At 34.5% G+C, this 12,339-nt stretch overlaps 1 protein-coding gene across 1 annotated transcript in view; it reads right to left on the reverse strand.

The window, feature by feature from the left end:
- The window catches only part of GBE1 (glucan (1,4-alpha-), branching enzyme 1), a 255,662-nt gene that overhangs the window by 129,988 nt on the left and 113,335 nt on the right, over positions 1-12,339 (reverse strand). The window contains exons 4-5 of the mRNA XM_008572761.1: positions 3,116-3,241; positions 1,876-2,011 (exon numbers count right to left, since the gene is read on the reverse strand). Coding sequence (XP_008570983.1) covers positions 1,876-2,011; positions 3,116-3,241 — 262 coding nt within the window. The remainder of the gene's footprint in view (positions 1-1,875; positions 2,012-3,115; positions 3,242-12,339) is intronic.

The following is a 12,339-nucleotide window of genomic DNA, read 5'->3' on the forward strand; positions in this document are numbered from 1 at the left end:
CACACACACACGCCATCTTCCTTTCTCCATCCAAATGTTTTGCTCTAACATTAAAAGTGACTCTAAAAGGCTTGTATTGTATTAAAACAATTCATAACACTTAAAAACATTTACCAATGTATTTTTAATATAAGCAAATAATCAGAGAAAAAGGAATTTTGTCTTAAAAAAACTAAGAAAGTTAGGTTTTCCTTCTTTAAAGTATAATTTGTTAAAATATTCAAATACACCTTGATTGCTTTGAAAGTTACATTTCTGTGACATACATAGAAAATGTTCTTATTCTGTTCTAAAAGTCTAATTCATGTCAATAGAAGCTTTACAATTTTCTTAAGGTTTATCTCAGTTCATATTTAGTGCCAGGTTCATTTAAATATATAACCATACTTGTAAAAAATCAAAAGTGTCAAATTAATTTCATTTTCTTGGTTGATATTTTGTAGCTTCCATGTACATATTTCAGTACCTCATTAATACTGGAACAATTACAAATTCACATTCAGTATTAGGGATTTATAAATTTAAAGAAGAGCATCATAATCTATTGAAAAGTTATTACTGTTGTCTTTTTTATTGTAAAAAAATTAACTCTATCAGGCCTGATAGAAATATATATAGAAACTCCTAACCAAATAAAATAAATGAATTATTCTATATCTTATAACAAAATAGAGTATATAGTTTATTTTTCTACTATATAATAAATATTCTTATGATCAAGTACCTATTTATAATTTTATTATTAATTTTTATGGCATTAATCATTCCTGGTTTCCCTTATGTTCCAGGTACTGAGCCAGGCAATTTAGACACAAAGACGAATAAGAGAATCTTGTGTTGCTGAACCTTCTGCAAGAACTGGATCATAAACAATTTACTACTCTATAATATGAAAGAACATCTCAAGTATAAGAACTTTAACATAATATATATTAAATACAATTAATGTTAAATTCTCCATGCAATTAATTAATTTCCATTTCTGGAACCTGACCTTGCTATCACAGATAATTAAGATCCATATGTAAACAAAAACTTTAACCATGACTTGCAAAATTTCCCCTAGCCAAAATTTGAACTCCCTAGCAGAAGCAGTACAATTAAATGTACTTTATCCTCCTGCCTACCCACTGAGCAGGTGCTAAATATGCTGTGAAATTATATAAAAAAGCATTACCTTTTAAAAGAAAAATAAGGGGGCTGGCCAGTTAACTCAGTTGGTTAAAGCACAGTGTTATAACACCAAGGTCAAGGGTTTGGATCCCTGTACCAGCCAGGCATCAAAAAAAAAAGCATATAGAATCAATAATTCAGCAGTATATCATTCACTTTCCAGGTTGTTTCCATAAAGACAAGATCTATGTCATTACAGTCCAATACACGAACATCTAGGACAGCATATCTCAAATAAAAAATGTTCCATAAATGTTTGTTAAATAAGTCATCCAGACAAGGGCTATACACAATGATTCTGTTACAAAATAAGTTCCAGGCACCTTACAAATGGAAGATTTTTTCCCTAACAGACTAAAATGAACAGGCCATCACCAACGACCACTTAAATTGATAAAGGCTCTCTACTGTAGAAAAGTAATTATGCTTACATATTTATCTACAATTTTGGAAGCCATCAGTTCACATTACTTAAAATTAAAATTAGAATAATATCTTGAATTCTTATGCTCTATCTTATTCCATTTCTCTTTTCTATGCTATCACTATTACAGAGCAATTTGAGAAGCCTAAAATAAAATGCATTTCTATTACATATTTAATCTCTTAACACAAAAAAAGAGACACTTGTAATTAGCTTTTCTAATAAGAGAACAGACTCATTAAAATTTTATCTGAATAAAAATCACAGTTATTACTTACCAAGGTCTTTAATTCTTGGTAGTACATTGCATGTAAAATGTTTATAAGAAGCTACTTTTCCTTCATGGGAAGAAATTCCCACATGAGATTCATAAATTCTGAGACTCCTTGGCTTCCTTGGTTGAGAATGCTTAAGCTACATAATATAAAATTGCATATGGAATTAAACCAACAATCCAGGTATGGTACTAACTGATCAAGCATGTTAAATGAAATGGTGAATAAAATCAGACAAACATTTGGAACTGTTCTCACATATAAAAGCCACTGACTACATTCACTAAATTTTCTTGGGGGGTGGGGAATCCTTTTTAGGATCTTGTTAATGGACCTATTTTAAAACAGGAATCATGTAATGGTTTATGCCTTATCACTGAGTTAAGATATTTTTTGAGCCTAAGTCTTATAGAAAATATAAGAGCCATGAAACGCATACATAATTATTAAATACAAAGCATTTATCAACAAGCTCCAACAACTTAAAAAACAGAAAAGTTCAAACATACATATGAGAGTACTTCAAAAAGTTTATGGAATAACAGATTTAAAAGATAATATGAATATTTCCATGAACTTTTTGAAGTACCCTCATATAACACTTATCAATAATACATTTGTGGGCCGGCCCGGTGGCGCACTGGAGAGTGCGCCGCTTGGGAGTGCGGCGGCACTCCCGCCGAGGGTTCGGATCCCATGTGGAGACCGGTTCCCGCTCACTGGCTGAGCGTGGTGCGGGCGCAACACCGAGGGCTGCGATCCCGTTACCGGTCAGTAAAAAAGACAAAAAAAAGGAAAAAATAATAATAATAATAATACATTTGTAAAAATTACCCTAATTAATACATTCATGAGATGATCTTCCCTGTTCCTTGTTTCTAAGGACACTGATTCTGCTTCCAACCAATGGTGGTGAGAAACATTGCATCACCGAAGAGTCTCTGATGAATCAGAAATTGTAGTTTGAAAAAAGAATAGTGTCCCTTACTGATCACTATGTAGAAATTTAGTATTCTTTTTTCCCCCCGACCTCAGAAACATAACATAAAACAAAACTCACTTCTATATTTTATTGGTTATAGATGATGAATTCTATACAGCATAAGAGGAACACTATGATGAAAAAATACTAAACCAACAGAGGAGAGAGACATTGAACATTACTATAAAAGCTATGAAAGTACAAATTAATTTTCCTAGAAATATTGGAAAAAGGATTTATTTTAAGATTTGTTGCTCTCACTTTATATGGGTGTTCTGGATCCCAGTGTATCCAATCATAATTCACATTATCACCTTCACGAACCACATACTTCGCCCACGGTGAAATACGATATAAGATCTCTCCGCTTTTACTAGTAATAACTACCTAAAAAGAGAATGAGATGTTATTACTTTAAAGTACTTTCAAAATATTCTAAGATAATACATAATAGTTTATGAGCACTACTGTAAGAAGGAAAGGAAGAACGATCTTAAGAATCTAGACCACCATCCAGATGTGTGACCACAAAGAACATATTTAAATTCTATGAATGTTGCTCTCCTCATCTGCTAATGCTGCATAATCCTTAAAGTCACTTCCAGCTTGGGAATTTTATAATTCTCTGGCAATTTCCATTATTGTAAACCAACCATTATAGTGGTTCATTAAACATACAGTAGATGCTAAAAAGACAAGAATATTATTTTGAACTGGCTGTCAATAAATTAATCAACAGAAGGAAATAATCCTACTCTATTAAAAAAAAGTGAATCACATCATCATCTCTTTTCTTTCCTTTTCATTGCAATTAACAATAACATTTTCAGGAAGTTAAAAGAGAAAAATGGGTTTGATTAGCACTTGTATTGTGAATGTGTGTGCATACGCACACACACACACACACACACACATTTTCCATCACTTCTCAACATCTTTTACATCCTATTCCAAATATTCTTTGCTGCATAAAACCAAAAATTCTCCCCTTTAACTACCCATCTCCATATTTGCCAATAGTAGCACTGTTGTTTTCAATAATAAACATAACAATAAAAATGCAAATACAACTTTAGTGAATCCACCATTTTAGACTTAGTACTGAGTAAAGGATTTTTAATTCATCCATCCACATAACTGAAGCTTACAACTAATTGAAATTACAGCTTTTTTAAAATAAAGGTTTTTTTTTTTTTATTAAGCTTTCTAAAAGCAGGTAGAGAGTATGATCAAAAATGTTCAGATTAGGTGCTATGTTATACCCTCAGCATTGAGAAAGAACATATTCTTCAGTCTCTTTTAATAGAGAAAAGCTCAAGTACTCATAATTCTTGGTAATTAAATATTTGTATAATGCTTTAGAGTTTAAAAAGGACTTTCACATTCATATCTCCCTTGATTCCAGAAAATCTTTATGACCCAAATATTAAGTGAGATTAAGTGAATTGCCAAAAGTCCTAAATTACCAAGTGGCAGAGCCAAAAGCTGAATACAGCGCTTCCAATATTCACTTCCTTCTCTGAACAGGCTCCCATGTACTTTCTTCAGATGCCAAACAAGAATAAATCAAGGTTTATGATAGAGGGCACAGGTGAATAGTGAAAAGGAATGTCTACCTTACATGAATAAAAATTTTTCTCCTCCTTTATTATGCCTCTCTCATAGAAAGCCAGTCATAGTCAGGTGTTGTGTTGCTATTATTCAAGTAATTATCACAAAGACATGAATCAATAGGACTAACCCACTTCAAGAGTATTTTATCCCAAAAGATATGTCCCTTAAGCTACATGAATTTCTAGAATAATATACAACAGTGATATGTTTGAAAAAAGGCCCTCCTGTTCACTCATCAACCCAGAAAAAGCTATGAGAAAACAAAATATGTATTATACATCAGTTTTCAATGAATAGTATTCTGACCAATCTATCCATCTATCCTTTCTGTTTGGCAAGTGGCTCCACAACCCCTCCAAATGTGATTATAAACCAATAATCATTTTTGAAGATGTCTGTTGGGAGAGAGAATATTTAAAACTTTAAGTAAAGAACATGAAGAATCTACTTCATGCTGCACATAATTCCCACATCCTTTGGAACAGTAATTTGTTTATCTTGCTCTGTGTAAGACACAAATGTCTTCACAGGCTACTTAGTGATGGGTAGGAAGAAACAGTCTCTCCATAGGCCTCTGCCATTTCTACATTTTTTGATGGGTATGCCAAGAATTCATGGCCCTGATAGGTTACTAATAGGGCCATTTCTCGGGGTTGTATAGGGAGCCCCCCTGAGGGATGAGATAATTTCTCCTTCAAAGACACAGAGCAGCCTTGCTTACCATTTGCTATAAAAGAATAGATTCTCCAAGCTCAATATTCCCCAGCTATTATGCAAACCTACTGTGTGAATAGCAGCCACTTGGGTCATATAGTGTCACCTTTATGGGGCTTGGAAGACAAGAGGAATCAATGCATTGATGCTAATACTGCTTACTGTGCCATAAGTAGTAAAATCATTGGTCTCTGACCTAGCAGCCCCATGTTTTCTGCCAGTATCTACGAAATGGTAATAAGCTAACTTCGAAGCTTGTGGGTAAAGTAAAATCACATCTAAGACCTAACAAAGGATTATTTGCTCATTCAATGAATTACTTCAATATTTTTGTTTCTAAAAGTTCTATCTCTTCGTTGTCTAACAATCATTTCCATTAGGGTTGCTTGATGAGGTGAAGACTTTTAATTTTCCAATTTCCCATTTCCTCCTCCTTTTTCAGTAAAAGAATTATAGCCGAATAATATGTAGAACAAAGCTTTCCAACAAATCTGGAACACTTATCTGTGATTGTTACATAATAAATTGTTTAGGCTCCTGAATTTTGGAAGTGTCTTTGTTATAGTAGTTCAGACTTTCCTAACTAATACACTTGTAGAAGCCACCTCATCTTGCTTTGATTTTCTGTTCTTAAATTGTTGTGACCTTGGTAACCAAATAAAAACATTATAAGTCTAAGTAAATCTAATTTGAGAGACATTTCAATGAGTAAAGAATATAATGTTTCTGAACTAAACTTTATTTACAAAACAAAACTTTTTGGAGGGGTTGGGAGGGTACTTCCTGGATTTTTGCTATACTCCAATGAGTTCAGGTTCCACAGAAAAAATTTTGAATGATGAGATAAGACTTTATATCATTTAATTCACAACCTCAAAATATCAGCATGCTACACAGCAAATTGAAAAGAAAGACCTGGCTTGATTGATATTTCAATGATAGTTTAGTAGCTGACGGGTAGAAAAGTTCACTTGATACTATCAAATCGGAAGTTTTATATACTGCTAGCATGAGTTTAAAATAGCATAAAATCTCTGAATAGCAATTTGGCAATATTCATCAAGATTTTTATAAAAGCAATCCAATGACTCAGTAATTCTAATTATAGGAGTTTACCCCTTGGAAATAGTCAGAGATGTGCCCAAAGAACTACATCCTAGTCTATTAATCTTAGTGTTATTTTTATGAGCAAAAACTGAATGATTGAATAATGTATAGTTGTTTATATTATTGAATCATATTGAAGGTTGCAAAAAAATTCTTACAAGTTATAAGAAATAATATATTACATATTCCTAATGTAAATGCACAAAAATTTATAGCCTAAATTATTTTAAAAGATACTAAAAATATTGATATGGAGCTGTGCTACTTAAGTTGTATATCTCGTGTACCTTAATTATATTGATACAGTTTTAAAAAGTAAAACTTTAAGAACTGTGGTTACTTAAGGCTGAGGCTGGAAAGGAGAGGAAAGAAGGGGGATAGTGAGAAGTTGGTTAATGGACACAAAATTACCGATGGATAGGAAAAATAAGTGCTAGTTGTATACAGCAGTGCTACGTATCTATAACTAACAATAATTTATTGCATATTCTCAAATGGCTAGAAGAGAGGAGCTCAAATGTTCTCATAACAAACAAACGATAAATTTTTACAATGATGAAATTAACTACCCTGATTTGATCATTACACATTGTATACATGTATTAAAATATAACTCTGTACCACATAAATAGGTACAATCGATACACTTCAATTTAAAAAAACAAATCCCCAAAAAAAGTAAATAAAAATTTTAAAAATATATCAAATCACTAAAAAGAGATAGTAATGTAAATACTATGATGGACTTTTATAGACAAAATAGATACTCTGTAAAACTGTAACATTTTATAACATTGTTTTAATTAATTGCTTTAACACCTCCTTTTTAATGAGCCAAATTATCTCTTTGACTTATAGGTTACCATCAAAAGACATTACCAGATTAAATAAGGAAGTGAATAAAAGAAACCTCTACCTGTACAAAGTAAAATTGACTTAGTGAACTGTTTGAAGTCAAATTTTATTTAGAAAATGTCATTTAGAACTCACACATACAATATAAGAAACAGTTTAGTAAATGGTGAAGACCTAAAAATGTGTGTGCCTGCATGTGTGCATGCATGTGTATGTATGTGTTCATTCATGCTAGGACTATCTTTTGAAATGCTTCTTGCAAAAGAATATTTTTCCATGCACTGGAAAATTACTGAGATAAGATGCTCTCAGGTGGCCAACAATTTTATATAAAAATAGTGGATGTGTTCAGCTGGTAAGTATTAGCATACTCTGGGGGATAGTATTGAATATAACTCTAGTTTTCATGATTGAATGTGTAGCAGGCTACCAGAAAAGGCACAGATATTGATTAATATAACGCAAATTCCCCAAATTATACTACCAAAGTCTGCTCATGCTACATGCTATGAGGAGAAACTTTTCCTTTAAAAAAAATTGCTTAAAGCAGAGTGAAAAAAAAAAAAAGATAACTGTTTGAGATCAAAGTAATTTCTAACTTACAAAACAATGTTACCTCCTCCTCCTTTTTGGGGGGGTATGGAGGGCTTTTTAAATTCAGCTTTACTGAGGTACAATTGACAAATATAAATTGTATATATATTCATGTTTTGATATATTTACCCATAAACACAACATATTTTAACAACATGTATAGTGTAGGCATCTACCAATGAGGTAAAATGATGGCCACAGATTACAGGCCTTCTAATCTGCCAGCTCTTTATTAGCTGGGTTATGCTGAGTTCTGGAAGTTCTGGAAAAAACATGAGTGTGGTGGAAGTGGCACTATGAAGGTCCCCAGCAGTGGCTATTTGCCAAATAAAAACTATTTTTATTTTAACATTAGGTACAGACATACCAGTGTGCAATGCTGAATATTAGTATTCTGTGTGCATATGTATGTATACACATATTTCCAATGTGAATGAAACAGACACACACACACGAGAAAGAAAAAAATAAAAACACAGATTGTAATTTATTCTCAAGTAATTTTTAGAACCAGACGGAATAAAAATAAAAAATAGAAATTGTTAGAAAAGTAATAAAAAGCTTATAATTAAGTAGGAAAATAAGTAGTACTATAGAAGAGAATCTGGTAATTCTACCATTGACCTGAATCATGAAGAAATAAACATTTTTGATATTTACAAATAATATAGTATAAACAATAATTTTAAATGCAGATAGAATTTATAATTATTAAAACTAAAGCAGCTTAATATAATTTAAAATGAAGCTTTAAGTCTCATTTTTTAAAAAGAAAATGTAATTTTATTAATATTATTTTTTTACATTCTTGGATGTTGTTGTGGAGCAGTTTGGAGGGAGTGGGAGAAGGGAAAGGGGAAGGAAATGTGAAAAGAAGGAGGAAAGAGGAGGGGCAGGATTGAGGCCTGTGGCATCCCCCCCATTCCCACAGGGGAGACCAGGGGGCTTCCAGCAGTGTCTTGGTCATTGCTGGGCTGGGTGCGGATGTCAGGGGGGTAGGGGGTGGCAAAAGCCCTCACCCCCCAACACCCTAGCTTGGAAACCCAGGGCCTTTTTGGCTGTGGCTTGGTGGTCATCGCTGGGCTGGTTGCACATATCAGGGAGTGTAGCCAAGGCCCGAGGTCCCCCCACCGCCCTGCCTCAGGAGAGCCCAGGGTGGGCTCAGCTTCTGGCAGTGGCTCAGTGGTCACTGATGGACTGGCTGCAGGTGTCAAGGGGCATAGTTGAGGCCCCTGGCCCCCCACCACCCTGGCTCAGGAGAGCCCAGGGAGCTTCCTGCGGCAGCTTGGTATTCATAGCTGGGGTGGTTGCATGTGTCAGGGGTGTGGCCGAGGCCCTCGTTCCCCACCCTTGGGACTGGTTGCAGGTGTCTGGGGGCATCACTGAGGCCCCTGGACCTCCCTCCTTTCTGACTTGGTAGCCCACAGGACTTCTGGTCCTTCTAAGTGTTATAGGTATTCTTTGGTGAAATGTGACCTTGGCTAGTTTATATCAAACTTTCTCTCTGGTTGCAGGTACTTTTTTTTTTTTTTTTTTTTAGTTCTGTGTTGGATTATTTGCTGTTGCTACCACTTAAACTCTGTGCTGGAACTAATTTGTTGTGTTGTGCTTACTTCTAAAATGGGGAAACTTCCTGTGGGGACCAGCACTTGAGATCTGTGGTTGAACTAAATTGGTGCTTTAGATTCCTTACAGAAGGCTTTCTGGTTTTAATGGTTGACTTTATAGGTACTTCCAGGTCTAGTGAAATCCGGTATACCAGGGTTGTGTAGAAACTCGTTTGTGCCTGAGTCTTTTCATCAAACCACACATCATGCAGTTCTAAATTCCTGACCACTCTCCTCTGAGTGGTCCTACACTGATTGGGCAGATCAGCTGTCATTGCTGTGCCCCAGTGTTCCCCCTGTGGGCCTGTCTCCCCCACTGCCCATGCTCCAAACACTTCCCATGGGATGGGCCATGTGCTGGTCCCTTGTGGCGATTCACTGGCCTCTGAGTGGCTCCTTTTTTTCAATTGTTGTGGTTCCTTGCTCCTATGTGGGTCCACGGGAACCCTATTAGTGGTCTTGCTGGCCTGGCATCCACCAAGACCCTCTTCTCCCCTGCCACCTCCAAGCAACCTCATCCGAAGGGCACAGCTACGGCTTTGCCATCTCCTGCTCCATGTGTTCAGTAGCTCCAGCCTGGAAGTAGCTGGGATTCAAAACTGTCCAAGCGGTTTTTTCTTTCTGTCATTGTGTTTTCTCCCATCTTCATGCAGTCCGTAGGTCTCCTCCTCTTCCCCTGAGCTCTAGCAGCCCAGCTTGCCTGTCATTGCTTTTTTATAGTTGTAAATTGGTTGATTTGTGGGAGAGAGTGACGCTGGGGACTGTCTATTCTGCCATCTTGACCAGAAGTCTTGAATCTCATTTTAATTCCACTAAAACTTTACTACTTATCTTTGTTATTGTTTTTTGTTTGTTTGTTTGTTTGTTTGTTTAAAGAAAGAGACTCATTTTCCTATAAATTTTACTTATAGTTTGCTTGTTATTCCTGCTGGAGCAAATGTTCAGTAAGTTTATGTAAGAAAGAATCCCTTTGCCATTGTGGGAGATTGCAAATGGCCTTTCAAAAGATATCCATATCCTATTCCCAAGAATCTATGAATGATACCTTACATGGCAGAAAGGATGTCTTTGCAGATGTGATTAAAGTAAGGATCTGAAGATGGAGAGATTATCCAGATTATCTAGGAGGGTAATCACATATATCCTTATAAGAGGTGGGCAGAGGGAGATTTTACACATAGAAAGCAATGTGACCAAGGAGGGAGAAACTGGAGTGATGCAAACACTAGCCAAGGAGTGCCAGGAAGCACCAGAAGCTGGAAGTGTCATAGAATAGACACTCCCCAACAGCCTGCAGAAGGAGTATGGTCCTGCCAGCACCTTGATTTCAGCCCAGTGATAATGATTTTTAACTTCTGCCCTCCAAAACAGTGAAAGAACAAATTTCTGTTAAAGACCCCAAACGTATGCTGCAGCCATGGGAAACTAATACAGCCATAAAAGAAATATGGGAGGTAATCATTTTTCTCCGAATAAAGTGGGATGTACTTAAATTTAGTTAAACTTTGTTAGTGCCAGAAAGAGTTAAAAGACAAAGTTATCTTAATGAGTAGTCTAAATAATATATTTTATCTTGTATTCACTTTATACTCTCAAAAAGTAGACAAACATGTACCAATGTGTTTTAGTGATCTTCACCATACAACCTAAGTCTCCTTGACAATTCCCAGGAAAAGTAAACTCCTTTAGAATAAACATTGCTGAGTTCCAGAATTGATAGAACAGCCTTCTAAAAGGTGAATTTTTAATACATACTTTTACCACTAGCCTTCTGCCCACATAATTATTTTCAGAAATTAAACAAAATAACTATTCTTTACATGATGTAGATGTAAATAAAAGATCTAAATTTACCACATGAAAAAATTAAGGGGCTATTTTTTCTACCCAATGCCTTGCACATTTATTTCATTAAATAGAGATAAGACTATTTTAATAAATAGATGATCAGTGGGGAAAAATGCTATTGAAGCAACTACATTCTGAATTTTCTAATTAGGAAGATGAAAATGACGAACACTGATATTAAAAGGTGAACTTTGAGTTTATATTTCTATTAATGAGGGAAGAAAGCAAAGATACAAATAAAATTATCAAGGTAGTTTTCTAATAATAATAGGCCCTGATATATACATGACCACTTGCTGGATAAATTTTTTATGAAACTGCATATAGTTGATTAAGATTATATACATTAGGGTATTATTTGGGCTATAATTGACATTATCATTGCTTATCCATTGAGCCTGCTATGGATATTAAATAAACATAACTCTGCTATCTTGAAATTCTTTTAATTTCTGTTAATTTTATTTGGATACTAAAGTTCCTACATTTTAGAGATCTCCATCTTTGTTTCATAATTTAGCTCATAATTTTCAATTAATCAAGCCATGTACATATAAAATTATCCTTGTGATGCCGTTTACATCTACAACATTCAGGGACTGAGAGATGCGGAGAAGACATTAAATGATTAGATTCCAAGTCCCTTGAAATCTTATGTTATGCAACACAGGACACTATACAAAAAAAAAAAAAAAGAAGATATCCTTGCTATTAATCTAAGTATAAAAAGATAAAAATCAGTCGAACTTTGAAAGCAATAACCTATTGATAAATTTTCATCAGCTCCTATTATTTTAGCTTTGCATGGGATTTCTTATTTTAAAACATGTCATCACAATTCAGTCTTCTTTTTCTTTAATAAAAAACAAGAAACCTTTCCAAGGTCAAATCCATAACAACGGCTTGAGTAGGAATAGTTAAAGGGTTCTGTAACAAAAATAAAGCTATTAAAAAAAAAAAATCCTTCCTCAAAAGAAAAGACTAAGCATATTATTTCTGAAAAATAAATCTATAATGTGATATGAATGAGTATCAGATCAAATTATACCAAAATTTTGCATAAAGGACACCAGTGTATAGAAAAAGAGACTATTTTGAAGAATAATATTTATAGCTACTTTTGCCCCTGATTTAACACCAATTACA

The sequence above is a fragment of the Galeopterus variegatus genome, unplaced genomic scaffold (assembly GCF_000696425.1).
Source record: "Galeopterus variegatus unplaced genomic scaffold, G_variegatus-3.0.2 Scaffold831, whole genome shotgun sequence".
In the NCBI taxonomy this organism is placed as follows: Eukaryota; Metazoa; Chordata; class Mammalia; order Dermoptera; family Cynocephalidae; genus Galeopterus; species Galeopterus variegatus.